Source organism: Equus przewalskii, chromosome X, assembly GCF_037783145.1.
Source record: "Equus przewalskii isolate Varuska chromosome X, EquPr2, whole genome shotgun sequence".
Lineage (NCBI taxonomy): Eukaryota > Metazoa > Chordata > Mammalia > Perissodactyla > Equidae > Equus > Equus przewalskii.
This window is the reverse complement of record NC_091863.1, coordinates 108,403,517-108,431,176: the sequence shown is the minus strand read 5'-3', so window position 1 is coordinate 108,431,176 and position 27,660 is coordinate 108,403,517. Positions and strand designations below refer to the sequence as shown.

Here is a 27,660-nt window from a genome sequence, read left to right as displayed (position 1 = left end):
TTGCAGAAGAATACCTTATAACACAGTATACAAGGTCTGAAGGGATATGGAGCCCAACGGTGGCCTGAAGGGCAGATAGGAGTGCAAAGCCTCCCAAAGGTAGGACATATGTCTGCATTTGGAAACTCAGTTATTTTCTATGGCACCATGAAATTTTTCTACACTGGATCCTCATGTGAACTGTACCAGTTCCATTTTCCACAACCACATATTATACCACAAACCAGTTTGACCTGCAAGGGAAGTACAAGCTTTGGTCCTTTTGCAATGCTCTGCTGCCTAACCAGTTTGTTTGCAAAATGACACGTGGCCGGGTCAAGATGGAGATGCCCCCGTGAAGGGAGGGTGGTTGTTGTATGAGGTATTGCTTGGATCCTTTCTGGGCCTACTTAGGGCTTCAGATGCAGTGGAGTTGAAGGATTTCATTTCATCCAATTGTGCTGATGTCTTTTCTGGATCAGGCATTGTGCTGGCAGCTGTGGGTGAGCTTTCAGGAATTCATAGTCTAGGTAGGAGAGAAAGGAAGACATATACATACATGCCTGGTGATTACCTAAGTCAGGAAGAATTGCAAAGCAGAATAAGCAACGTTCTGTGGTGATGAAGCAGGAGTTAATAGTTCTCATGGAAGATCCTAGAAGGTTCATTGGAGGAAGTGGCATTTCCACTGGGCCTTGAAAGATAGGTAGGTCTTCCAAAGACAGAGAAGGGCATTATAAACTGAGGGCATCGGTGAACAAAGGCATCAGAATCCTGAGCCCAAGGGAGATCTACTGTCATCCCATTGCTCTGGTGGGGAAACTGAGAATTCTTTGGGCCTTATACTTGGGGGGAGGGGACGTGTGGTAGCTGCACCTTACTCTTCCTTTCTGAACATCATTAAAATTTAATTTTGAAAATTCTATCTTTAATGATACTCCAAGTGGCCTATGAACGTTAGTGACAGCACAGTCTCCAGCAGTTTATTGGGTTAGAGTATTGGGTGCATCAGAAAAGGATTACAGAGGACCCTATATACCATGCTAAGGAGTTGTAGGTACTGCTGAGACACTGAAAGGTTTTAAGCAGAAGAGCATACAGTCACCTGTACATCTTAGAGAAATCCCTCTGGTTCTGTCTGGGAGACGGTGTAGATAAAGGCAAGAGTGGAAGGAGAGAGTTCAACCAGGAGGCTACTGTAGGCATCCAAGCAAAAAGTCAGGGGCCTAAAAAGAGTCTGTAGCGCTAAGGATAGAGCAGAGACAGGAGGTCAAGACCTGTCTTAGAGGTAGAATCAACTAGCCTTAGGTACTCACTGGATGTGTGTGTGTGTGTGTGTGTGTGTGTGTGTGTGTGTAGGAGAGTAAGACGGGGGAGGAGTCAAGGGTGACTGCCTAACAAGTGCAAAGAGAGATGACCCTCAGTAAGAGTCTCCAGTCTCCTCAACGGGTCGCAGGAGGGAAGGGGAGGGGGCAGGCTAGAGACCGAGAAGGAAGAAGTTTGGAGCACGGAGAAGTGAGAAACCCGAGAGGCCAGGTGGCATAAGGAAGCCCCGCCCCCCGGCTCCGGACCCGCCCCCGACTCCACCTCTTCTCTCTCTTCCCACCCCCCCCAACCGCGGCTCATCCTCGAGGGCGGAGAGAGGTGGCATTTGAGTCCTCCGGTATCCCAGCAGGCAGTGCAGTCTAGAGACGCTGACAAAGGACCGGAGGAGCAGTCGCAGCTGCTTTCCGAGGAGCCGGTGTTGCGAGGTGAGAGTCCCCCACCGCCCGGTCACCCACTTCCTCCGACTTCGGGAAAACGTGGAAGTTACGTTGCCGGGAGACCCCGCGGAAAGAATGAGCCATACTCAAACCCAGAGCTTGGCTCTGTGACTGACAGCAGGGCTCCGCGGCGCCGGGATGCGAGTGGGAGGTGGGGAGGAGGCAGATGGAATCCTTTCTGCCCCATCTCTGACTGTCAGTTGCCCCACAGCCCGGGGATCCTGGCCCCAGGGTCTGGCTGGCCCGTGTGTCTCTCTCGTGCCCCGGCGGAGGCAGCAGGCTCGGGATCCTCCCGGTGCCTGCCCGGCAGAGTTCGGTTGCCCCGGGGATGCGACTCCAGGGACAACTCTTCGGCGGATGTTGTGAGGAGGGCTTGGGAAGGGAGATTGACTCCCTGGTGGGGGTGACACCGTCCTCGCCCTTCCTCCTCCTTCCTCCTGTTCAACTGGTCCCCCCAGCGAGCAACTGGAAGGAAATCGGCGGGGCTGGAGCGAGGTGTCCCGGGATGGCTGGAGGGAGGTGAAAGTGGGGTGGAGAGGCAGGGAGGGAGAGCGAACGCCTTCTTGGAATAATGGGGGTGGGGGATTGGGGGTACGTGGCCTGTATCCTTCCCCCTTCCTGGACCTCCGCACGGATCCTGATGGTTGCACCAGCTGCTCGGCTGTAAACAGGCTCACATGACCGGTTTCACATGGAGCCGCCGGTGTGGGGACGCGGGCTGGAAAGGCTGGGCCCCATCAGGTGGAGCTGAAGTCCTAGGACGGACCGTTTGATACTCCCTCCCCAGCCCTCCAGCCCTTAATCAATGTTATGCGGTTTCCACTCTGGGGAAAGTAACTGACATCTGTCGTCTCCGGGGTGAAGTAGCATTTCTACCCCAGTAGAATCGAAGAGACCTCACATGGGGGAGCGAGAGGGCAAATATTAAATGAAAACGGTCCCACATTTTTGACCTTTGAGGGAAATAAGAGATGGACACAAACCTGAAAAATTGGGTCTTTTAGGATCTTGCCTAAGAAGCGGTCCCATTATTTCGAAATGCATTCGAAAGAATTCCAGACAGAAAAGGAAAAGTCTACTTTTTCAGGCAGGGCACACATGGGATTTAATATATTCTTGATGATGAAAATCGAGTCCACATTTCCTCTAAGAGCTGGGAAATCTCTCTGCCTATAAAATACTCTATACAGGATATTGAATAGGGAGTGGACACCAACTTTTAGATCACACATATATTTGGTATAAAGCAGTGGGAAGTTTGGAAAACAGGAAATGGGACCAAGTGTGCCTTTCACGTTGTCCAGGTCTACATGTCCAAACAGGATGCAAGATTAAACTACGTTCTGAAACATTTCTCGAATTCTCAAAATAAGAAGTTTACTCAAATACCAGGATATTTGAGAATTTGGAATTTGAAAAATTCACAAAATTATGAGGGGTAGTTGTGATGGATTCCCTTTATGTGTAATACATAATTAAATGTAATGGACAATATTCAGTATAAAGTCACCCCTTTATAGGTAAAGATAGAAAATAGAACAAATAGCTTATAAAGTAATGCTTGTTTCTCCCCTGAAATTGTTCATGCACATTTTCTTCCCAAATATTTTATTTTTAAATTTTTTTCCTCATGGAGCTTTTACATTTAACTCTCATTTCTGAAACATCAAACAAGAAACTACAGGAAAAGTTTCCCCATCCTATACTAGCCCAATAAAGTGATTTGCTATTCTTCTCTTTCTGTTTTTCAAACAGTTTAAGATGAGAAATAGAGGAATTTTAAATCTTGTTTAACTTAGCGGATGATCAGTGTTGCTCTGAATCTTGTTTTGCCACCTTATAGCATTCTGAAGAATCTTGCCCTACGTAAAATATATTAAGTGATTTACTCTTTGAGGCCCTCCATTTCCTCATCTGTAATATGAAAGTTTTGTTTTAATTTCCAGGGTCCCTTATAGCTCTCAAATACTATAAAAGAGTGCAGTGTTTTATTAGGAACTATCCTTGGACAAAATAAGCTGGTCAAATAAGCCAAGATGCTAGTATCCACTAAAAGAACGTGCAGTAAGTAACAAGAGGTATCCAGAGTCCTACCAGGAATAGGAATTGCACTCTGCGAAATTCTCATTAGGTAAATTAGTCATGTAGGTTGACCTGTACCTCTCCTCCTTTGTGTCTTCGCCATCAGGAAATTGAAGATTGCCTCAGCTAACTCCTGCCTCCAAAATTAGAAATAACAGTTCCACCTGACTTTCTTGACCTTCAGGGCACAGTACAAAGTGATTCTTTCACTCATTCCAGCTTCTTCCTGAATTGAGTGGGCTATGTGATCCGTGATGAAGTTAAAATAGAAAAAGGCTCTAGCGAGGTCTCCCTTTGGCAGTACCTTGGTTAGGCCACCAGAACGAATGTCTTTTTTCCCCCAGCTTTTCAGGGTTTGAAATTTAATTTGGCCGGCACATCTAGAAATGATCAGTCGGTCTCAGAGATTGAGTCACACTAACCAAACTCACAAAAGATTTCTGTGTTAATAGGAAGCCAGTTTACTAACTTCCAGTAACAAGTAGAACTGCCAGGCAAGCCATAAGACTCATGTACAAGCCAGGGCACCAAACTGCTCTCAACCTCCCGTTTTTCTAGGGTCTATGTGGACTGCATCTTTCTTAAAACACCTAGTGGTGGATACACTCAACAAAATTACAGCTTTCTTTTATATAAAGACCATTTCAGTCACACCTTTGTATAGATATATTCTAGTCACCTGATGGAACGTGGGCCACCTGTACAACATCTCTAAAATCTGTTTCCTCTCCATTCTTACTGCCTTTGTCTAGGTCCTCATCTCTCCATGCCACATTCATTCAACAGTTATTTTTTACTATAACTACACTGGAGTCAGGCGCTGTGCTTGACTGGTCAATGGCAACCTGTTTCCTATTTCAGACCTTATCCAGTCAGTTCTCTGCTTAAAGGTTTCCCATTGCCTGCAGCAGTGGTTCTCAAAGTGCGGAGTGCATCTGAATCATCTGGAGGGTTTCTTTAAAATACATGGCTGGGCCCCAACCCCAATATTTCTGATTCGGAAGGTCTAGGTGGGACCCAAGAATTCATGTTTTTAACAAGTTCCCAGGTAAAGTTGCTGTTGCTGGTCCAGCACCACATTTTGAGAAACACTGGCGTCCAGAGTCAAGTCTAAACCCCTAAACTTGGCTTATAAGATCTTTTACCATTTGCCCCCAGCTTACCTTTCCAGCCTTATCTCTCGCCACTCCCCCATACGTGCTATTTCTTAAACATATGCAATACCAAACCTCATTTTAAGAATCCCTTTCATGCCTCTACACATGTTCTTCCTGGAATTCACCCCCTCTCCACTCCTTATTCAAGGCAGACCGTGAACTCTTATTTAAGGGAGACCGTCACTTTCTTTATGCTCCCAGAGTATTTTGTATCTACCGGCATTTTAACACTTGTCACATCATATCCTAATTACTATGTATATCTGTTTTTCCTGCTAGACTGAGTTTTTGGAGGGCTGTGACAATGTTTTCATCTTTTCTCCATGTTCCTTAGCGCAGAGCCTGGTAGATAATAATAAGTGCTCAGTAAATGTTTGTTGAATGAATTTGTGATTCTAGAACTTCCAAGAGTGCTACTTGTAGCAACATATATATTTCATATAATAAAGTGATATGAATTTTGCTTTGAGAATGGTACATACATCTTGAAGTAACTGAAGACATATCGGGATATTATAAAACAAGGGTTGGAAAGAACTCATTAAAAAAAAATGTTTTAGAAACATTACTGAAGGGCATCCTTATGTTTTTAAATCTTAGAACATACACTACTCAGCTTTTACATCTTGATATGTAGTAGCCTATCACTACCTATCATTTATAGCAGTCAATCCCATTAGTAAGATATCAAATTATACAAAAAATCTAGAAAATGTATAAAGACAAAATTGCCTAATATTGAGCAATCAACTATTTAGAATATAAGGTGAACATTATGACATCGCTTGTGAAAGAGTTGACTTAAGGAACATGCCATCAAAAGTCCTAGTGGACAATACTGGAAATTCAATGAGGGAGAGGGCTCAGCTGATGAAATGGTAAGGAAGGAGGTTTTAATACTACTGAGCCTAAAGCAAAAGAACTTATTGCTCTTAACTGTTTAGTATTTCGTTGGCCATGGGCAAGGACTGCACCAAGTATGGAGGAAGGAGATAGCGCCTGAGCCCAGATAAAAGGGAACTGGCCTGGGGGTGGAACTGGGAACCCCAATCAGAATAAGCACAAGAGCCAGGGACAGGTAGTAAGTAGCTGGTGTACTGTAGCCAAGAAGGTGGGTCACCTTTCTGGGGAAATCTGTACTTTGAATCATCCTTAACCATTTCCAAACTTTGAACCACTTCAGTACAAGAATCCCTAAGGACCACTAATTTCATTTGATTTTTCTTGCTGCCTCCCTTGCCCCCAAAAGGGGGCAGAGAGCAAATGACAATATGCTTTTAAAGTGGTTTCTGTGTTCTTTAACAGTCTCCACGTTTTGAATCGATAGTGGTAAAAGATAGTGAAACTCCCCTCTTTATCTTAGAGTCGAGTCTCTTCCTTCCTCTGCTCAATCCAAAGAGACAAAATAATCACACTGGTCTCCTGGACTGATGGTGGAAAGTGTGTGTGAGGATTTCAGTGTGTTTAGACTTTGTGTGTGTGTGAGAGAGAGAGAGAGCAAGAAAGTAAATTTGCAAACTGGTCACAAGGTGGTGTACACACATAAGGTTTTCCTTCAAATTTCCTTCATGATTGCATCTCCGTGCCTTTGGTATGGAGGAAAAGGACAGGGCAGTTTCCTGGACCACCAGCTCCCAGCTGCACTATCTCCCCATGAGGTCAAGATATGTTGGAGCCTCGGATTTTTAGATGCGGCTGGCCCCGTTGGGCACTGTGGAGCCCAGTGAGATGATGAGAGGGAGAGTGGGGACAGGCAGCTGGGAGTGCTGATCCTCTCTGGTCTCTTTCTACCCCAGCCCACGGCAAGCGGCCAGCAGAGATTTACTGTTCCTCTAATTGAGAGCCTTTGCCTGTATTTTATGAACAAAGCATGTTCAGCTATGGGGAAGGGGAATGTACCGCGATAGAGGAGACAGTTGTTAGTAGACACCTGCAGGTTGACTGACACGTTCACTGTCTTCTGCTAAGTGCCTAACACTGAGCTTGGGTCTATGCGGGACGCTAAAAGCAAAAACCCCACAGAAAAACAATATGGCATTATGCCTGAAATCTGGAGAGTCAAAATTAATCGCATCACACAAGTGTCAAAATATTGTCCATGCAGTAAGTATTTTAAGAAATAATGTCCTAGAACTAGTAAGATCCATGTAGATCAGAGTGGCAGAGCAAGGCTACAAAGAGGGGGAATTTGAACTAGGCTTTGAAGAATGAGTCAAAGTTTGGTGTCCAGAGAGGAAGAATAAAATAAACTTTGGCTATTAATGCCCTAATGAATAGCTACTGACAGGCATAGCTATTCTTTCATAATCTGGAGAAGGAAATGTGTGCAACTTAGTAAGTGAAATTGTCTCTCGATTTTTTCTTTATAAAACTGAAAAGGAAAAACATGCATCAAAACCTGAATTTTGGATCATCCTTGGAGAACTCATCTCTTCTGGAAAAGCAGGGAGACTTTCTAGAGATGAGGACATGCATGGCAGTCAGTGTCAGGGAGGCGGGACTTTTGAACTGAGACACAGAGGAGATGATTACAGTATAGGGAAATGGGAGTCTGGAGACCAGAGTTCTGCCACCAGTACCCTGTGCAACCTTGAGTAAGTCCCTTAACCATACTGGGCCTGCTTTCCTCATCGGTAAAATGAGAAGGGTTGGGAGCTAACATTGTTTGACTTTGTGTGTGCTTGACTTTTGGAAAGCAACCTTATAAACTGATCTTCAGTAAGGTTTTACCGGCTTAGTATATAAACTGTCCCCCCAATTTTTGCACTTTATCATTTTGCGGTATGGATTGGAGCAAAGAGAAAGAAGTGTTAGTCTCCGGAAAACCATCCATTAAAGGCAGGTATTACGCTTCATTATCTTTGTTATCAGAGTCTCTAATATCGCTCTGGTGATAATTCCTCCTGTTGCTAATTCCTCCCTAATTTCCACTGTTTGGAGTTTAAGAGGCAACTTATATTTTAGCCAAGATAAGTGAGAAATGGGCACAGGGATATGAAAAGAAATAATAAAATGCTCAAAAATGATTAAATACATCTTTAATGGTGACCAGGGGATAAACAGCCTATTCATGATTCATGGGAAAATGTGTATACAGTCAACTTGTAAAGAGAAGGCTTCAAAATTAAAAGAATAAGAATTTGTACTAAGCCAATATTTAAAGCTAGTAAAATTTCTATTCCGTGCCGACTAACTTCTCCTTAAGGTTAGAACCAAGAGTTTAGCACTTGTTCCATGTGGTTAATTTTGACTTCTCAGTGAGATTTATAAACCATCTCGTACTCCTTTATAACAAAGAGTTTTACATTTCCTAAGTTTGCAAGTGATCTTAAATAAACCTTTGATTTTCTCATTGTAATGAGTTTCTGTTGCATGTAAAATTATTTTAAATAATTGAAATCATTCTATTTAACACATAGTTTAAGGTTTTCAATGTTACTAAAGGATCATAAATCGGAAAATGCAGTTAACAGAGATTTTTGACACATTGTTTCTAAATTCCATCTTGTGTTTCAGAACTGACACCCTTTTCAAATTAGGCCCTAGTAGAGTTGTTTAATTTGGCCCTTTGTTGTTGTTTTTTTACTTTTGAAAAGGCATTCATTGGGTTCAGAAATCAAAAGATACACAAAGGTATGTAGAGCAAACTTCCCTTCCACCCCTGTCCCCGGTCACTCAGTTTGTCTCTGCAGGGCAGCCCTGGCTATCCTTCCAAAGATATTTTACCCATATCCCAGAAAATAGGTTTACATATTCTTTTCTCTCCCTTTTCCACATACATGGTAGCATACTCTACGTTCTGCATTGCACCTTGTGTTTCTCACTTTACGCTTGAGGATCAGTCCTTACGCACACTACACAAAGAGCTTCCTCTTTCTTCTTTTTTTTTTTAAGATTTTATTTTTTTCTTTTTCTCCCCAAAGCCCCCCAGTACATAGTTATGTATTTTTAGTTGTGGGTCCTTCTAGTTGTGGCATGTGGGATGCTGCCTCAGCATGGCCTGACGAGCGGTAACATGTCCACACCCAGGATTCGAACCAGTGAAACCCTGGGCCGCCAAAGTGGAGCGCTCGAACTTAACCACTCGGCCACGGGGCCGGCCCCTTCCTCTTTCTTCTTGATGGATATCTGGTCTCCCAACGAATGGCTATATCATACTTTATTTAATGAATCCCCTATTAATGGACAGTTGGGTTGTTTCCAACCTTTTGCTATTGACAACTAGCTCTTAGTGAGTGCGAAGCTTCGTTCTAGTTGCTTCACATAAATTATTTTATGTAATCCTTAGTGCTGCCAAAAAATCCTTTCACATACATGATTTCACACAAGGGGAATATTTATGCTGGACAAATTCCTAGAAGTAGATCTCTAGATCAAAGGTGTGTGCATTTAATTTTGGCAGATATAGTGGATGTGCCAATTTATATCCCCGCCAGCAGCACTGAGAACATGCCTGATTGCTCACACCGTGTGCTATCGAACTTTTTGATTTTTGCTCATCCGACAGGTAAAAACGTGTATTTCAGTATAGCTTTAGTTTGTATTTCTCTTGTGAGTGAGATTACACATCCTTTTGTAAGTTTAAGAACCACTTATATGTCCTTTTCTATAAAATATTGTAGCATCTGCTCATTTTTAGATTGAGTTGTCTTTTTCATGATGATTTGTAGGTCCTCTCCATATAGTAGGGAAGTTAGACATTGCCTATGATATGAATTAAAAATGTTCTCTTGGCTTTGATTAAAAAGTTTTTTGCCATGAAGAATTTTAGAAGTTTTTATATAATTGATATTATCAATATTTTTTGGTTTCTGGTTGTTAGAAAGCCTAAGATTATAAAAAAAAGATTTCCCATGGTTTTTAGTGTTTTGTGGTTTTATTTTTTTACATTTAAAGCTTTGATCCTTCGAAGTTTACCCTAATAAAATTTGAGGATTTTATAAGGAGCGAGGGATAAATTCAACTTTTTTTCCCTAGATAGATACCTGGTTTTACCAACATTTATTGACTAAACTATCTTCTACAAATCAGAGATGTTGCCTCTTATCATAAGCTAAATTCTCGTCCTAACAGAGTTTTAGAATGAGATGTTGAAGATTATGTAGTGATGCTAAGTTTGGATGTTCTAGTCCTCATAGTCAAGCTTACCAAGAAAGTAATTATGGAGCTTATTATTTCCTGTTGAAAACAATAACATACCAAACTTCTGAGAGCACATTATCCAAATAGAAATATGTATGGCTCTCGGCAAAAGAAATTCATGGCAAATAAAAACTGAGAATTATTTAATCAGATGCTTTTCAGAATAATCTTTGTTTTGCTTTATTGAAGTGGACAGTTAGTTTGGTATAGTGGAAAAACACAGGACTGGGAGGCAAGAGACCTGCGGATGTGTTTTGTCTCAGTCTAGTCTCTTCCTCATTTAACAATAACAACAAACACTTAGAACATTGCCTGGCCTACGGTAAGTGCTAAAAGTTTACATATATTAATTCATTCAGTATATGTAATTAATAAAAAGTTTGTAATCTTATGAATTATACAAATGTTAAATATTATTACTTCTAGAAATGCTGATAGGCCCTTTCAGTTCAGGGAAAAAAAACCCACTGACACTATTATGAGCTACAGGCATGCTATATAGTATATGGCTGTAAAGTAGAGTGATGATCCTAGGACAGCCTGTGGGCCACAGCCTTCCCAGCGTTCCCCCTTACCTTCACATTTTTATGCCTTTGCTTATGCTGTTCCCTAAGTCTGAATGTCCTCCCTCCCTACACCCCCCCAACACAGAAGTGTGTACCCTTTTTTCCTTTAAGGACTACCTCCAATGTCATCTCCTGGCCTCTCTTCCAGGGAGAATTATTCATGTGGTCTTCTAATTCCCTGGCACTTTATATACATTACCATAGAGGGAGCTTAAATATTTATTTTGTTTCATCAGTTGGTCAGTTGAGTTTCTTGAAGGCGGGGCCTGCACGTTATTCATCTTGGTATCTCTGCGCAGCTCCTGACGTAGTTCCTGGCCTGTAATAGATGTTCAGCTGGAAGAAAAGAATAAAAATTTGCATGCACGATTATACAGTAGCCTATTTGATAAAAGCTGGAAAGGCCTCAATCAGAATGAGCGCGTGTGAGTCCTGATAGCTGGCAAAACCAAACAATTGAATCATTTGTTATGTTTCTCTTTGTATGAGAACCTGAACGCCGAGTATTAAATGGTTTATGGCCTCTTTTAAAAGGTGTGATCTACAGGGTGAAAATCAGACATTTTCTGTGATTGTATATTTTAGCATTTGCATTTTATTTTAAAAAGCCACACTTAGGGTTCTAGCTAAATGAGTGTTGTTGATTAAAATTAGATTAGGAAATACAGAAACATTGCACTTACCAGTCAGACTTCTGCCAGCTACAACTATCTGGAACATATTCAAAAGCCCCAGAACGAATCCAGAAAGGTCTCCGAAGTTGGAAGAAAATAGCTCTCATAAAGCCTGTGCAGATGACGTAGGAAGGGAGGCACAGCGCCACTCGCATGCCAGAGCCGACTTACTGACTGAATTCTCATAGAAAATTCCAAGGACTGCTTAGCAAGTGTAGATATTCGGCTTCCTTTCAAGACGTTTTTGCTTGTCTTGGGTTTCGGTAGAAAAAAGGTTAAAAGAATTCTCCCACCCGTGCTGACAAAAGGCACTAACTAAAGCATTGTTGAAATGAGTGTAAAAGTGATTCTCATGTTTTTCTCCCATAAATTGTGGTAACTTACTTTGTTTTATTTTATTTATTTATTTTTTTGCTGAGGAAGATTAGCCCTGAGCTAACATCTTTTGCCAATCCTCCTCTTTTTTTGCTTGAGGAAGATTAGCCCTGAGCTAACATCCATGCCAGTCTTCCTCCACTTTATATGGTGGGTCATCACTGCCACAGCATGGCATCTTGAGTGGTATAGGTCTGCACCTGGGATCCGAGCCTGAGGACCCCCGGCCACTGAAGCAGAGCGTGCTGAACTTAACCACTAAGCCACGGGGCTGGCCCCATATATTGTTTAGTCTTTAAGAATTCTGATTGGCTCAAATAAAATGTGTTGTGACAATATTTAATTTATTCTACTATTTAAAAAATGTGTTTTAAAAAGAGTAATGTCCCTTTGATCTCACCTTTTTGAAAGGGGCTGACTAATTTGAGGTAGAAAGCCTTCTTTACTCCTTTATTCAGGTATTTATGTAATTTATCATAGGTTGAAATCTTTTTTTTTTTTTTTTGAGGAAGATTAGCCCTGAGCTAACTACTGTCAATCCTCCTCTTTTTGCTGAGGAAGCCTGGCCCTGATCTAACATCTGTGCCCATCTTCCTCTACTTTATATGTGGGACGCCTGCCACAGGATGGCTTGACAAGCGGTGCCATGTCTATACTCGGGATCCGAACCGGCGAACCCCATGCACCAACCCAACCGCGGCACCACTGGGCTGGCCCCCATAGGTTGAAATCTTAAATGTGAAAAGAGCATGTGTAAATTTCTTTGCATAGCTTGGTAGAAGCTATATAAACAAGCCAAGAAGAAAAGTCAAAAGGCATGTTTAAATGATTTGGGGACCTATTTTAATGTATACTGAACATGCTTTTTGTGGAGGGACAGCAAATGACAACAGGTCTCATTCAGTTTACTTTCTCCTCTTTCTAGATTGCCAAAATGCTTTGGAGTTTTTAACTGACTTTAAGAAAAGTCCAAAATAGACTTGAGACTGTAAAAACAGAAGCTGCAGCAAGGGGGATTCAGTGCCAATGCATCAACAAAAAAGACAGCCAGAGTTAGTGGAAGGAAATCTTCCTGTTTTTGTGTTTCCCACGGAGCTAATATTTTATGCGGATGACCAGTCAACGCATAAGCAAGTGTTGACTCTGTATAACCCCTATGAGTTTGCCTTAAAGTTCAAAGGTGAGTCTCCTCGGTGAGTCTCCTCGGTCAATTTTATGGATTTTAACTAGTCCCTACTAATTTTTTACTTGTACAAACTAATTTTTTAAAAACCACTAATGGCCATTGTGACTTTTTCTTTCAGTTTTGTGTACTACTCCAAATAAGTATGTTGTCGTTGACGCTGCAGGTGCAGTAAAGCCTCAGTGTTGTGTGGATATGTAAGTCAAAATCACTTCCTGGTAACATGTTTTAAGTGTGTTAATATTTCTGTGTTTAACTTGAAAAAGAAAAGTCTCAAAGCTGTTCCCACATAGGGATTTATTATATTTTGAGTTTTTACTGAAAGTTTTAGTCTATCAAAATTCTTTTAAAGACGTTTCTAAGAGATTCTAAACAGGTCGACCAAATACTTATATTTCATTAGGTTGGAGCTGATGTGTGTGTTAATATCCATGAATGTTTCCTCATTGTTGTGCTTTTAGTCATTGCAGGGACATTTATGAAGGTAAAGTTTTAACTTATCCCTTTAAATTTCTCTAGCTATAATAGGGAATTCAGCTTTCTTTGGAACATCCTGCTATTATAGTGATATTTGGGAAACTAATAATACTACACTCTTAGAACAATGGTAATATAAGTTCATCTGAGATGATTCACCTAATAAGCCTGGAAGTTACTCTATATAAACAGGAAACAAGTAGGTAACTACTCATCTGTAAAAGGTTATCTGAGCTCTTCCAGATAATTTCGTTTTAGAGTGTCAGATAAATGATTGTTTGTTCAAGCTGTTCATATTTAATTTTCACTTTAGAACTCGGGGTGACCAGATGGGTCCATTGACCAGCCCTTAATTTAAACTACCAAGTAAAATGTATTTAAGTCTTCCGTGAGAATGAGAAGCGGAAGTCTTTTCCTTTGAAGACATTTTCATCATCTCAAAGCCGTAAAGTGATGTATCTTTGAGGATGTGTTTTTGCATACTTCTTTTGGTTTTCATTCGGTACACAATAAGCAAGGACTATTCCAAAGAAATGTAGTGTCTTGCCAAATAAATGTGTTACCTTTGACCTAGTTGTTTTGTGTTCTCTAATAAGAATGAAGTAAAATAAATGGAATTGCAGATAACGCTCATAAAAATTAAACTGTTTTATACTTCTGAGAAATACGGAAGTGTATTGTTAGCCTCCTGTTGCATTGGTCACACTGGATTACTTACTTCAGATTCAATTGCTTGTTTTTACCTCATGCATGGACTTCAGTTTTAAATCTAGGGTGAGGTTTGTTACTTGAACAATAAATAAGTGGCAATAGAAATTTATGAGTCTTTTGTAGGAAAGAAACAATTTTATATATCCTATTTAGTAAATATTGCTGCACACAGATATCCAGGGAAAAAATAACATTACTAAAAGGAATTTTCTCTACTTAGCATTGTTTTACTTAAGACTTTTATTCTATTTTTAAGTTATTTTATTGGGGTCACCTGGGTTTATAACATTATATAAATTTCAGGGATATATCATTATATTTTGGCTTCTATGTAGACTGCATTGTGTTCACCACCAAAAGTCTAGTTTCCATCTGATCTGTGTTTTAGAGAATGTATTTTTGTCAACTATTTCAAAATGACCCAATTCTTTAGGAATTATACTATTATTTTTTTTTAAGCATCATTAGCAAATTTCTGTATTTGAGTATTTGGTTATAGCCAGTTAATATTGTTTTACTGTATGCAGTCCCTTGCTGAATTCTGTTTGACAGGCCCCCAGAAATCTAAACAGCATTTCTTTTTTAATGTTTTCAGTGTGATTCGTCATAGAGACGTTCGATCCTGTCACTATGGTGTAATAGACAAATTCCGTCTCCAAGTTTGCGAGCAAAGCCAGAGGAAGGCTTTAGGAAGGAAAGAGGTGGTGGCTACACTTCTTCCGTCTGCAAAAGAACAACAAAAGGAAGAAGAAGAAAAAAGAATAAAGGAACATTTAACTGAAAGTTTATTTTTTGAACAGTCGTTTCAACCAGGTAGTTTGGGGTTGTTTTTAAAGCCTTTGCGTATACATTTCTAACTTTAAAATAATCAGCGAGCTAAGAATAATTACTAGAAAGATAATCTGCCACTTTAAACCTAATCAACCACTTCAAAACTAAACCTAGAGATCAGGTACCTAAAAAGAGGCCTGGAGCTGGACTTTAAGAGGAGACAATGTGTCTCACTAGATGAGGCTGTAAGGAGGGGCAAATGTCGCCCTAGCCTTTTTTTTTTTTAAGATTTTATTTTTTCCTTTTTCTCCCCAAAGCCCCCCGGTACATAGTTGTATATTCTTCGTTGTGGGTTCTTCTAGTTGTGGGGTTTTTTTTTTTTTGCCCTAGCCTTTTAAATATATAAAACCTGAGGATGCAGGCACCGTTCTCTACAGTGCTAGCACAATTTGGCAATTGTATACTCTTGTTTCTGTGACTTTCCTATATCCTTTCTCATTTAATTAGTTCGAAGGAGAGAGACTGTGTTTGGCAATAGGCCAAGCTTGGTGCACTGTTCATATTATTGTGAAAAAAAATCTCATTAAAGTTGAAGTTAATTAAACTAAGTAGATTATAATATCCCCTGTGGGCTATTAATTGAATCCCTCTCCATTCCTCATTTCCTTCCAGTTTAGATATTCAGAAGTGTTATGATATATTCTTTCAACATTGACACTATCCTCATATTCAACTCCTTGGGCGTCATTCCTCCTCCCTCTTAGCTTCTCATTATCTCCCTCCTACCCAATACAAGAGGAGAAAGATAAAATTTTCCATAGAAAAACATGGAAACTTTTTGATAGTGATATATGAACGTGATAGCAGCTGTCCTTGAAATTGCAACATTATATATGAGGAGTTAAAACAAATCTACTTGTCATTAAATTAATTCACAGATCCCTATCAGTTTGTTCATCTTAGAATTATTTCAATAACACAGGGAGTAATGCCTCTTTGATTTACTGTAGCCAAGAGTCTTCTCAGTCCATGTAGGGAGGGCCCAGATTTTCTGGTGACACCAAGACTAGGTTCTAGGTAGTAGCTAGTAGATTCTTTTCTTCTCAGAAACTATTATTGACCGACACGACCAGCTTTTCATCTTTTGAAGTGGAAGGAGAACCACTCGTCAAATGCCACTTTGATCTCAGATCAATATTGTGAAGTTGACCTATAAATATTTATGAAATGCAAGATTCCCCTTTTAAAATGCCTCTTCTAGAACAAGAAAGGCCATATAATGAATATTTGTTTTTTTATGTTAAATTCATAATTTAAAGTAGTCATTGGAGCTCATTTTTGTATTTAACAGACTGGTTTAATAGCAAAGAATAATAAGGGTTAAAAGCTTAGTTATATATATATATATATATTTCCTTTTATATTTAAATTTATTAGAATTCAGGTAAAAATCATTCTAAAAAGCTAAATAAATACAATGTATATTAGTTTTATTTTTATAACGGACCTTTGGTATTTGAAGTATATTAGAGAATTCTTCTAATTGTCAAATTGGAGTAGGTCGATGAATGAGGATAAGTGATATTGGCATAACACATGGTGGTCTCTGTTTTTAAAACAAACAAACAAGCAAACAACTCCCCAAGACATCCATGTCAGGAAACTCAATGAAGTCAGGCACCTTATTTGTCTTGTTCACCATTATGCCCTTGGCACCCAGCACAGTGCCTGGCACAGGGTAGTTACTCAGGAAATGAGTGCATGGGCTGCACCTGGCATGGTCTGTTGGCTTGGTTTTCTTTGTCTTTCGGTTTCCACAGCTTCTGCTACTCTTTAGAGCAACGGTGATACCACAGTAGAGCCCCAAACACAGCCTTGGCCAACATGGCCTGTTTGCAGGTAGTCACCCCAATGCTTCTAATAATACGACAGGAAATTGAGTAAAGTTTTCTTCTTTAATAGAGTATAATGGTGACTGATTTAGTCAGTGTTGACAAAGTGATATGTTTAACTTCTGTTTATTAAATTAATAGTAAATTAAGTGTGGTTTCCAGTATGTAGAATTCTAAGGTATTTCACCTAAGTTTCTCTGAACTAAAATGCTGAAACGTTGAGATGTTTTAGGGTAGGTATTTAAATGTCATTATTTTTGCACATCTTTAGCTGAGAAAACGTTTATTAGATTCATTACAAGACCAACAATGTTGTGAGGCTCTGTGAACTAGTTGGAAAATGGTTGAAGGCAATATCATGAAAGATTTGGATTTTAAAATATATTGAAAGGCAATAAAAATGAGAAATTTCTTCTCAAATTGTGTAAAAGACATATAGCTATAACAAATTCAAAAAAGAAAATAGCACCTATAATCCCACACACTTAACAAATCTGCTTATATAAGTGTTCCCTGTTACTTTCCAGACCTTGTCTATGCACATAAATACAATTTTATATATATTTTTTCATTTAACAGAAATTTAACTAAGGGAAACCGACAAAGCATGCTCTTACCAAATACCAAAGCCCAGGTTATTAAAAAGACATTTTAAAAACATGCAGCTGAATCTTAGTGGGTTTGTCTTAATTACATTACTAATAAACTGCTATGTCTATGCGATGTTTGAATCAGTGCCTTCTGGCTTAAGAAAATAATGCTCTTTATTATTGTTTATAATAGTAAAAGATTGGAAATGACCTACAGGTCCATCAGTTGAGGATTGATTTATGAATATTCATAAGATGAGATGCCAGGCAGGCATTTACAAGGATCTGATAGGATAGATGGTTATATATTGACATAGAAAGAGGTTCAAATATATTTCTAAATGACAGAAAAAAAAGTTATAGAATAGTATGTATAATACGGTCTCATTTATGTAAAAAAATTACTTTACATCTTTATATGGGCATTTATAAAATCTGAAAGGATCTATACCTAGCTGTTAACGGTGTTCTCTCTAGGAGGATGGGATTACATAGGAACTTTTATGTTTTCTATATCTCTATGAAATTGCTACAACAATGCTGTAGTATCAGAGAAAAAACTATTTCCATTTTGAAAAATTTCAAGAATTTATGCAAATATTTTTGGAATTTCTCTAAATACTAAAAATTCCTTGAAATTGTCTTTGTTGTGGGTTTGCAACGAGCAGTATAGTTGTCGTAAATAAATGTTTTCCTTGAAAATTTATCTTAGCAACAAATAAAAATATAAAGGTCCTCCATTTGTTAACTAAAATAAGACTTGTTTTTAGGTCTTTATGCTATTGTTGCATCTCAAGCAATAATCGCTATACAATTTGAATTTATTTTCATCTATCTGGCTTTGGTGAGGCTCAATTAAACTTCGCATAACAGCTAAGGTATTAATAATTTAGAAAAGCTGCATTTAATAATAAAATGAACAGTGTTATTTCATCAATAAAACACAAAGATTGTGCTGCTATTGGCTATTTCTTTTAATGAAAGGAAGGGTAGTGGGAAAAACCGTATGACAGAAAATACTGTTATTGAGTTTCTTAAAAATATAGGTATGAATATTGTACACATTTAGCCAGAACTGTAGACTAGCAGACCTAATAATAAATGTTTTTAAATTTTTATTTTATTGTGGTAAGAACACTTAACATGGCATCTACCCTCTTCACAAATGTTTTAAGTGTACAATACAGCGTTGTTAACTATAGGCACAATGTTGTACAGCCGATCTCCGGAACTTATTCATCTCGTGTAATTGAGACTTTATGCCCTTTGATCAGCAACTCCCATTTCATACCCCACCCCAGCCCCACGCAACCACTATTCTACTCTCTGATTCTACGAGTCTGGTTATTTTAGATTCCTTGTATAAGTAGAATCATGCAGTATTTGTCCTTCTGTGACTGGCTTATTTTATTTAGCATACTATTTGCCAGATATTGTTTCTGCTGCATGCTTTCTTCTTTGCTGTAAACGGTATAGAGCAGAGGAAAAGAATTTTCATAGGCAACTTTAAAACACTCAAGAAGTGCCGTTTTGCTACCATAACATTTTCAAAAATGGTAGCAGGACGCTGCGGTTAGTTATTAGGACCAAACCTGTCTGGAGACCTACCTAAGATACTTCCAGAAGGTAGAGGGGCTCTAGTGCGATGAGCTCCAAATTGGAGTACACACAAGCAATCCATTGGGGTACAGGAAGAAAATATCCGAACTTGAATTTCTACCTATTTTTAGCCCAAATCATTCAGTTAAATTCTCTTTGTGTATTTCATATTAAGCATAATAGTACAGTATTCATGCATATAATTTTATAAACATACACAGATGACGCATGCTCAGACCCTTTCTACCGATTACGGTGAGGTGGGGGGGCGAAGAATGGTGACCTTTCAGTAGAATTCACCACTTCACAATACCATTCAACATTCCATCCTGTAATGACCCAGAGAAGGTATGGGCTTCCAGATAAGTCCAGCAGATAAGCCCCCATGGAATGGGAACAATGGGGAAAGAGTCAGAGAAGTTAGACAAAACCAGACTCCTGGTGAGCAGTAGACAGTATATGTGACCGAATTTTTGTCTTAAGTTGTTTTTAGAAGCAAGCTCAGGGATTTTTGTCTTTTTACAGAAAACAAAACTGTCTCCTCAGGACCTAGCTTATTAACTGTCTTCCTGGGAGTCGTGTGCATCGCAGCTCTGATGCTTCCTACGCTGGGGGATGTGGAATCGTTGGTGCCTCTCTACCTCCACTTAAGTGTGAATCAAAAATTAGTGGCTGCTTATATCTTAGGTAGGTGTTTTCAAGATGCATTTGGAGCATATGTGTAGGCAATTTTTATGGCTCGGAGGTGGTAGTGGTGGTCTTGTGTGTATGAGGTGATGGTTTGATTTTTTTTTTAAGAAAAACATAAAAGATGGCTTCAAAAGCATGTTGAGGTGTAAAGTGCATTTTAAGATTTAATTTTTGGCTCACATGTAGTTCTTTTCAGCTTATTTATCTAATACATAATACTGTACTTATTCAATTATTTTCCTTTTGCTAACTTACAATGGTGAAAATCATGTATAAAATGTAGAATGCATATATTCCATGATACAGCAATTCTACTTCTAGGAATTGATCCTAGGGAAACACTTAGACAAAGTGCATACAGTGATAAAGATGAACAATGCAGCCTTATTTAATATTGTGAACCTTTCTCTTTAAACCAGTTCCCTTGTTTCCTAAGTCATTCTTTCAGTCATTCTGGCCTGAAATCTTAGTTAATGAGTTCAACTGAACAAACATTTATTCAGTACCTACCATGTGTCAAGGATGAGGGTTCTGGTGACTAACGTCTCTTTCCTCATCGTCTCCTCTCACTTCTTCTGACGTGCCAACTCTTTTCAGTCTTCTCTCTCAGTATTCCTTGGTGCACTCTCTTATTTTTTAATTTCAAAGTTGCCTTCTAAATTGTCTCCCTACCTTCTGTCTGTGTTCCTTCTCTTCCTATTCCTGCCCCTGTCATTATTTTCCCGCCCCTAACCATCCATCACATTGCTGTCAGATTGATTTCCATTCCGTCTTGGTTTAACCACCACTCCCTATTCAAAAGTTTTCAGTGGTTCCCCATAGTCCATGGAATGAAGTAGAACTCCATAGTTTAGCATTTAAGACTTTCCACACTACATAAATTCTTGGTTAGAGCCCGTTAGATTATTTATTGATCCCCGAAAAGCTCACCTGGAGCCCTGATCCTACCTCCATGTTGTTACTCTTGCCGTTCCCTCACCTGAAATGCCTGCCCATCTCATTGTTCTGTATGTTTCCTGTCCATCTCTTAGGCTTATTTCAGCTTTACCTTTGGAGGTATCTTTTCTGATTGCCCTAGTCCTACGTAATTATTCTCCTTCTTGGTACTTTCTCACTTTTTTTTTTTTTTTTTTTTTTTTACCCCTCGTTTAGGGCTCAGCGTATCCTTATAATACTAAATTTTTATAGTTTTATGTATGAAGTCTCTTCAAAAGAGACAAGCCAAGCAGGAATCTGCCTCTGTCTTTCTGTGACCCTAGGGCCCTGGGATGCAAATAGGCTCACGTTTTTGTTGAAGTTGGCTGGCTTTACTGACACTTCAAAATGCCATGTCTGCTATTATTATAGCTGATGTGACTGGGAAAGTGGGAGGTATACTTGATGGTTAAAAAATTAGCTATGGCCAGGTGTTAGTGACTTAAATCTATCCAGTGACTGGCCATTGCTGTAAATTGGATTTCTTCTGTGTAATACCAACTAAATTCAAACGGACTTTGAGTTCTTGGTAGAGTACCTTCCGATGTGCTGGATTTTATCTGCTCGTTGAGGTCTCAAACAAATGCTTATCGAATGGAAAATTTTGTAAAATGCATGTCTTCAACTGTTCTCCAATTTTTTCTTTCAGGTCTTATCACAATGGCTATACTTAGAACATGAGCAAGGAATCCAGTTGACTTCTGAAGTAAATTTATCTTGAAAATATGAATACGGACTGCCTTTTATCTCTTTCACTCCATTAACATGCTACAAACTATTGAATGATTTACAGTAATTGCAAATGTATTAATATATATTTTAAATTACTCTATAATTTTATTCAAAGGACTCCACATTATGTTACAGACAGCAAGGATGCTTCTGAGTGACACCTAGGAAATTATTTGAAGAAGTTCTTTTTATATCTGAATCTATTGTGCAAAAGACTTTAATTAAAACATTTGTTATTTTCTCATCTTTTTTCTAATTCACTTGGATCGTTAAGGTCATGTGTCCTTCAAAGTTAAAGGCCTAAAAGACGAGCCAAAAAGTAAAATTACATATATTTCCTAGCTACGAACATCAACGTTACTATGTAGATTATACCTTGTCCTCTGTCATTATAAACAGTTGCCATGGTGTTTCTAAAATAAGAGTTTTACAGTTAATGTGTGGAGGGTAAAGAAAAAAGCATAAAGTCCTGAGGGATCATGCTTATCCTAGGGTCTCACAGAAGACAGGACATGTTTAATTCATCTGGCGGACTACAGAATAGGTTGTGGTCCAGACGCCAAGCATGTGGGGTTGTTTTTTTAAACCTAATAGAAGCAGGGTGACCTCTCTCTTCGGTCTAAAGGGAGGCAGGCGTCTGCTTCGTTGGTTTACCCTGGCTTTACCTCTGGACGATGCTTTGTGTTAATAGGAGGAAAACTCACTTCATCTCTTCTCAGCCCTTTGCCTGACTGTAAGTGACTAGCCCGGAGTGGGATTACCGGATGCTGGGGAGATTATGTGGAGATGAATTTTCACCTTCAAACTCGAAGCCAAGTATAGAAAATCCTTGTTATCTGTGTCTATTTTATATCAGTCACTGAGACATGTTTTAAGTTTGTATTTATTAAAACAACTTTACCAAAAAGAATCCCTGAAGCACAACTATTTACATTTCTTTATAGCCTCTTCTGGTCTCTAACATATATATGCAGTTTTAACTGTAATTGTCATAGCAACTGATCTTTTGACATAGGATTTTTATCTGAGAGCACAATGCATTAACAGTCTCTTGAAAATCTCTTCCAGATCTTTTTACAGAATGAATTTATGCACTGCTACTGTAGTATTCTCAAGAAATGTACGTAAATACAAAATGTATGCCTGAGGTTGGTTTTTGCAGGAAACAGTACTTTGCTTCTCAAGTAAAAGCTTTTACGTATACTCTTTCATAGAAAATCCTCAATGTTTAACCATTTGGGGAGCATAAATCATTAAATGGATCATGTCTGTACATTGTGTAATGACCGAAAAGCACATAAATGTAATCTATTTTGAACTTTGTAAAGAAAAAAACAAACTTATGTTTGGAGGCTATCTTTCTCTGTCCATCTCAACTCGTGTGTGTGTGTGTGTGTGTGTATGTATGTGTGTGCGACAACACATTGTAAAGAACAGAAATTACTTTAAAAAAATAAAAGAAAATGGAGATCCGCATTTCACATTGATTTACACATTTTATTTGGGCTACCTCTAAGGAACTCAAAGTTTTAGTCTCCTATTTCCTAAAGCTGTCTCCAATTCCTGTGAGTTAAATAGGAAAATGAGAAGTGAAATACGTGAGCTAAAATGTCTTAAGTTTCTTAATTTGCCAAAGGAGTTAATTTTCTTTTGAAGTTTTGAGTAGGTAACAGTCACATGCTTCAAAAATGAAAAACTATAAAAAGGTATACAGTGAAAAATCACTCCTTGCCAGCCTGTCCACCCCAGTCCCTGTCCACTCAGCCCCTTACAAGTGACTGCTTTTATTAGTTTAAATATGCTTCCATTGTTTCTTTATCCAAGTACATATATATTATTTTAATGCTTTTATGTGTAAGTGGTAACATGTTCTATATACTACAGTGCACCTAGCTTTTTTTCACTCAACAGTATATCCAGGAGAACTTTCTATATCAGTGATTAAGGAGTATCCGCATTCCTTTTATTACAGCTGCATAGTATTTTCTTGTATGGCTTACAGCATAATTCATTTTGTCAGTTCCCTCCTGCCAGTTCTGCCTGTTCTTCCACAGTCTCATCAACCATGTGTTATGCCAATCTGATAGATGAGGAATGGTATCAGTGTAGTTTTAATTTTTATTAACTTATAAGTGATGTTGAGCATCTTTTCATAGAGCTATTTATTCACATTCTTTGTCTCCCACCATCTACTTTCTGGTGGGTGGGTGGGTTTTTTTTTTCTTACTGACTTGCAGGAGCTCTTTGTGATATGCCTTGCAAATATTTCCTTTCAGTTTATCGTTTTTCTTTTGACTGTGGCTTATGGTGTCTTTACCATGCAAAATTTATTCTTGGGTAGTTGAATTTAGAATCTTTCATGGCATCTGGATTTTGAGTCATAGCTACAAAACCCTATTCCACTCCAAGTTTACAAACCATAGATACTCATACACACACACACACACACACACACACACACACACACTCCAGTTAGAAGATAGAGTGAAGAGAAGAATCCATTTACAATAGCAAAAAAGTAAATTAAAAGAACCCTAGGTTTAAACTTAAAGTCCAAAACCTTTATAAGGAAAACTATAAGACACTCCTGGTTAACACAAAACTAGAACAAATAAAAAGACATCTGGGATGTTCTTGGATAGGTAGTCTTAACATCATAAAGATTGCCCTTCTAAGTTATATAAATTTAACATGACTCCAATAAGAATACCGAGAGGTTTTGGTATCTTTTTTTCACCTAGACAAGTAGATTCTAGAGTTTGTATGGAGAAATAGGTATAGCTAGGAAAACTCTCCAGGAGTAAAGGGAGAAATTTTTGCAGAAATTAAAACTTATACATAACTCCAATAATTCCAACAGTGTGGCACTGGCCCTTGAATAGACCATTGGAAAAGAATTGGAAATACAGAAATAGACCCAAATACATCCGGGAACTTAGATAGAGGTGTCCTCTCAAAGCAGTGAAGAAAAATTACTGGTCAATGAATGACATGAAAACAACTGGATAGCCATCTAGAAAAAGGCAGTTGGATTGATGCGTTCCACCAAGATAAACTCCAAACGGATCAAAAATGTAAATGTAAAGAAATGAAACCATAGAGGTGATAGACAACAATATGGGAGAATTAATCCCTTTGGAATCTTGGAAGGGGTTGATTCTTGATGACTCAGCAGTATTTCATATCAAAGACTAAATTTGTAACCAATGTCTCCCCTTAGCAGTTGTTTGTTTTCCTCCCCTCCTCAGTGTGTAATTCCTCAGTTTTTTAAAAGGACCCCCCCAAAATGAGTTTCCAAAGTAGATTCCCAGAATCATAAAACAATTGGATCTTCCCTGTTAGAGATCACTTACTTCAACTCACTTAAGTCCTCTTTAATTCAAAACCTGCCACATTTTGACAGGCTGTAATCAACAAGAACTGGGTGACTGGCAAGTGATCATAAACTGTGTGTCTACACTGTCTGGATTTACAGTCCACATTGAGTGTGTGGTGGCGCTGGGGAAGGGCAGAAGAGAAAGTGCACCTCAAACAGCCTTCGATCCAATTCCATGCTGCAGGAGTCCAAGGGACCTGAGCGGGCTCTTAAAGGGCAGGCTTGATTCATATACAGAGAGGAGGTGGGTTCACAAGAAAAGGTAAGGATGAATGTGCCACAAAGTGAGGCGAGTTGATTTGCAACAATTTCCAGGGGGACATTTGAGACTATGACGTGTGTGCCCTTATTTCCTGTCCACCATGAAGAAAATATCTTCCTGCCATGATTAAAGGGGCTGAACATAGGCTGGTGAGGAAAGAATCAAGCGTACCATGGGGCCACAGGTAATACAAGGTTTAATGAGGGACAAGGTAAAGATGTAGTTGTCATCATGAAAACAAATATGATTCATCCTGAAAGCAGCTAGCAAACAGGAAAAGCACAGCAAGATGCATGGCAATAGTTGTAATTATCTGTCACTGCAGGTGTTTCTGCCACCTTAAAATCGTTAGGCCTGCACAATTCTGCCACCCGAGTTCACTTCAAAAGGAGTTGTACAAGTCAGCACGTAAAGTTTCAGGTTTCTAGAAGGGATTCTGGAAATGAGCGTCTCCCAGATATTCTCATTCGCCGAACAATTAAATGGGAAGACTATATAGCAGCTGCCGAGGAGACACCTACAGGGTTTCAACATGAACACGGAAATAGAATGCTGAGGTTTCAAAACTTTGCTATTATGAAAGAGATTGAAGATTTCAAGTAGTACTGAAAGCCCTGACATTTTGAGACAGCATGCCTAAAAGGAACAATTTTAAATAGACCCAAAGAAAATTGGAGGAGGGGTGGGACTGGGATCATGTGGCTACACGAGAAGATTCAAATGGAGGGCCCCGCAGAGCCTAGCTGTCGTATCCTAGGATCAGAATGTCATATTAGTGATTATTTCATCAGGAAAATATTTGCTACACCTATAATCTGGAAGTGATAAACAACATACCAGAGCAGAACATCCCACTCCAGGATTAAATACCAAACAAAGTGACAGAGTTGACCCAGCTACTGGCCATTGGGATGAGGCCTTGTCCAGTTTCCACATCAAAGACCCTTTAAGTAAGCCATAGGCAGAAAAAGGAGGGATCACTTAGGACACTGGTTTGGAGAGGTTTTATATGATCAAGAAAACAAAGAAATGCAAATAGACTAAACTCAAGCTGGCTATTTATCTTGTGCATTTAGGTTCTCCCTGATTTGCCCCCGTCACTTGGTTAATCAAAAGATTTCCAAAAAATTAAAGTGCTACCTACCCTGGGCTATGTCAGCTCAGTACCTAATAAAAACGGAGCCCGGTTCAAGGAAGATGATGATGGGGAATGTCCAGCTCACTAAATGCATTTTCCAATTAGCTGGGCGATTGCTTTGTGAATCACTGACTTAATGAGCACACTAGCTAGGCAGTTCAGGACGTGATCCAGGTAGGTGGGGGAAAGCCCTGATTCAATCAAGTGAAAAGAATAAATGAAATGATTTCATGAGGGTGTAGACAGATTTTAGTCCACCAAGGTAGGGATAAATAATGCAAAATCTATCTTGACAAAATAAAGTGTGAGCTGTGCTAATGTTAAGGGAAAAAATGTGCTAAACCCTGGGATGAATGGGTAAATTACTTTTGCACAATCATAAGTCACGGGAGGCAAGGTTAGGAATGGAATTATTTGGAGAATTGAAACAAAAGTGCTCTCTCTCTCCTAAAGAACATGTTTTTGGAGCTAATCTTGGTATGTACTAGGTAACCTGTATCTTCTGCTGTTTTCAGGCTGTTAGGAAACAGGTGTTTTCCATTTGTGGGGTTTTTCTTAATAGACTTTATTATTTAAAGCAGTTTGGGGTTCACAGCAGAAAGTACAGAGTTCCCATACACCCCTTGCCCCCACCAACTCATGAACAACCTCCCCCACGCTGTCCACATACAGCAGTGGTGCATTTTTTACAATGGATGAACCTACAATGACACATCATTATCACCCAAGGTCCATAGTTTGCATTAGGTTCACTCTTGGTGTTGTACATTCTATGGGTTTGGACAAATGTACAATGACATGTCTCCACCATTATGGTATCATTCAGAATAGTTTCACCGCCTTAAAAATCCTCCATTGGGGTTTTCTTCTTTAACTTAAAACAAGTTATTACGGAAAGTGTTAAATATGTACAAAAGCAGAAAGAATAGCATGATGAACCCCGTCCATGTACCCATCACCTGCCTTCAGAAGTTACCAACCATGGCCAAGCCCAATAAGACATCTGCAAAGGCTATGGGAACACAGCTATAGGCAGACTTGTATTAGTTTTGTGAGAAAAGGGTTTCTTCTCAGTAATTTTTGAGTAATTGAATTATTTTGGGGTGACCATGCATTAAGTATTAAATGTGCGAGGAAGTTTGCAAATGATATCTAGACCCTTGCTACTCCAAGTGTGGTCTGTGGACTAGCAGCATGGGCATCACCTGGAAGCCTATTGGCAATGAAGGCTCTCCGGCCCCCCCCCACCCCCCACCAGAGCTACTGAATCAGGGTCAGCAGTTTAACAAGATCTCCAGGTGATCTGTATGTGCATAAAAAGTTAAAAAGCACCGATTGTCTGGCTCAGGGTAGACACTTAAAATAGCCTCCTAATAATCCTGCAACAACACCTCAAGGCAAATATCATCATGCCCAATTTACAGATGAGATAACTGAAGCTCAGAGTTATTATTTGGCCTTTTCAAGATCTCACAGTTAACAAATTTAGACCTGTCTGGCTTCAGAGTTTATGATTTTACCACGTA

The 27,660-nt window shown here is 39.2% G+C and overlaps 2 protein-coding genes across 6 annotated transcripts in view; one reads left to right on the top strand and one right to left on the bottom strand.

Moving 5' to 3' along the window:
- The first annotated feature begins 577 nt into the window (after nucleotides 1–577).
- On the top strand, nucleotides 578–22,839 carry MOSPD1 (motile sperm domain containing 1). 4 transcript variants are annotated; one of them, XM_070604393.1, is made up of 7 exons: nucleotides 578–685; nucleotides 1,613–1,730; nucleotides 12,664–12,918; nucleotides 13,043–13,118; nucleotides 14,705–14,922; nucleotides 19,487–19,648; nucleotides 21,276–22,839. In XM_070604393.1, the coding sequence occupies exons 3-7, from the start codon at nucleotides 12,765–12,767 to the stop codon at nucleotides 21,305–21,307; spliced, it is 642 nt and encodes a 213-aa protein (XP_070460494.1). In that variant the 5' UTR covers nucleotides 578–685; nucleotides 1,613–1,730; nucleotides 12,664–12,764; the 3' UTR covers nucleotides 21,308–22,839. The 4 variants fall into 4 exon arrangements, 3 of the variants coding, with proteins under 3 accessions (XP_070460494.1, XP_070460493.1, XP_070460495.1); XM_070604392.1 differs by lacking the exon at nucleotides 578–685 and having other exon boundaries at nucleotides 1,356–1,730; XR_011535935.1 differs by lacking the exon at nucleotides 578–685 and having other exon boundaries at nucleotides 1,593–1,730; nucleotides 19,487–20,153; nucleotides 20,577–22,839.
- The window catches only part of LOC103540460 (P2R1A-PPP2R2A-interacting phosphatase regulator 1-like), a 78,016-nt gene continuing 60,194 nt past the window's right edge, over nucleotides 9,839–27,660 (bottom strand). Inside the window, exon 11 of one of the 2 annotated variants that reach the window (XM_070604387.1) lies at nucleotides 9,839–11,025. In XM_070604387.1, the coding sequence (XP_070460488.1) occupies nucleotides 11,022–11,025 (4 nt within the window). In that variant the 3' untranslated portion in view covers nucleotides 9,839–11,021. The remainder of the gene's footprint in view (nucleotides 11,026–27,660) is intronic. The other variant, XM_070604384.1, reaches the window with a different exon arrangement.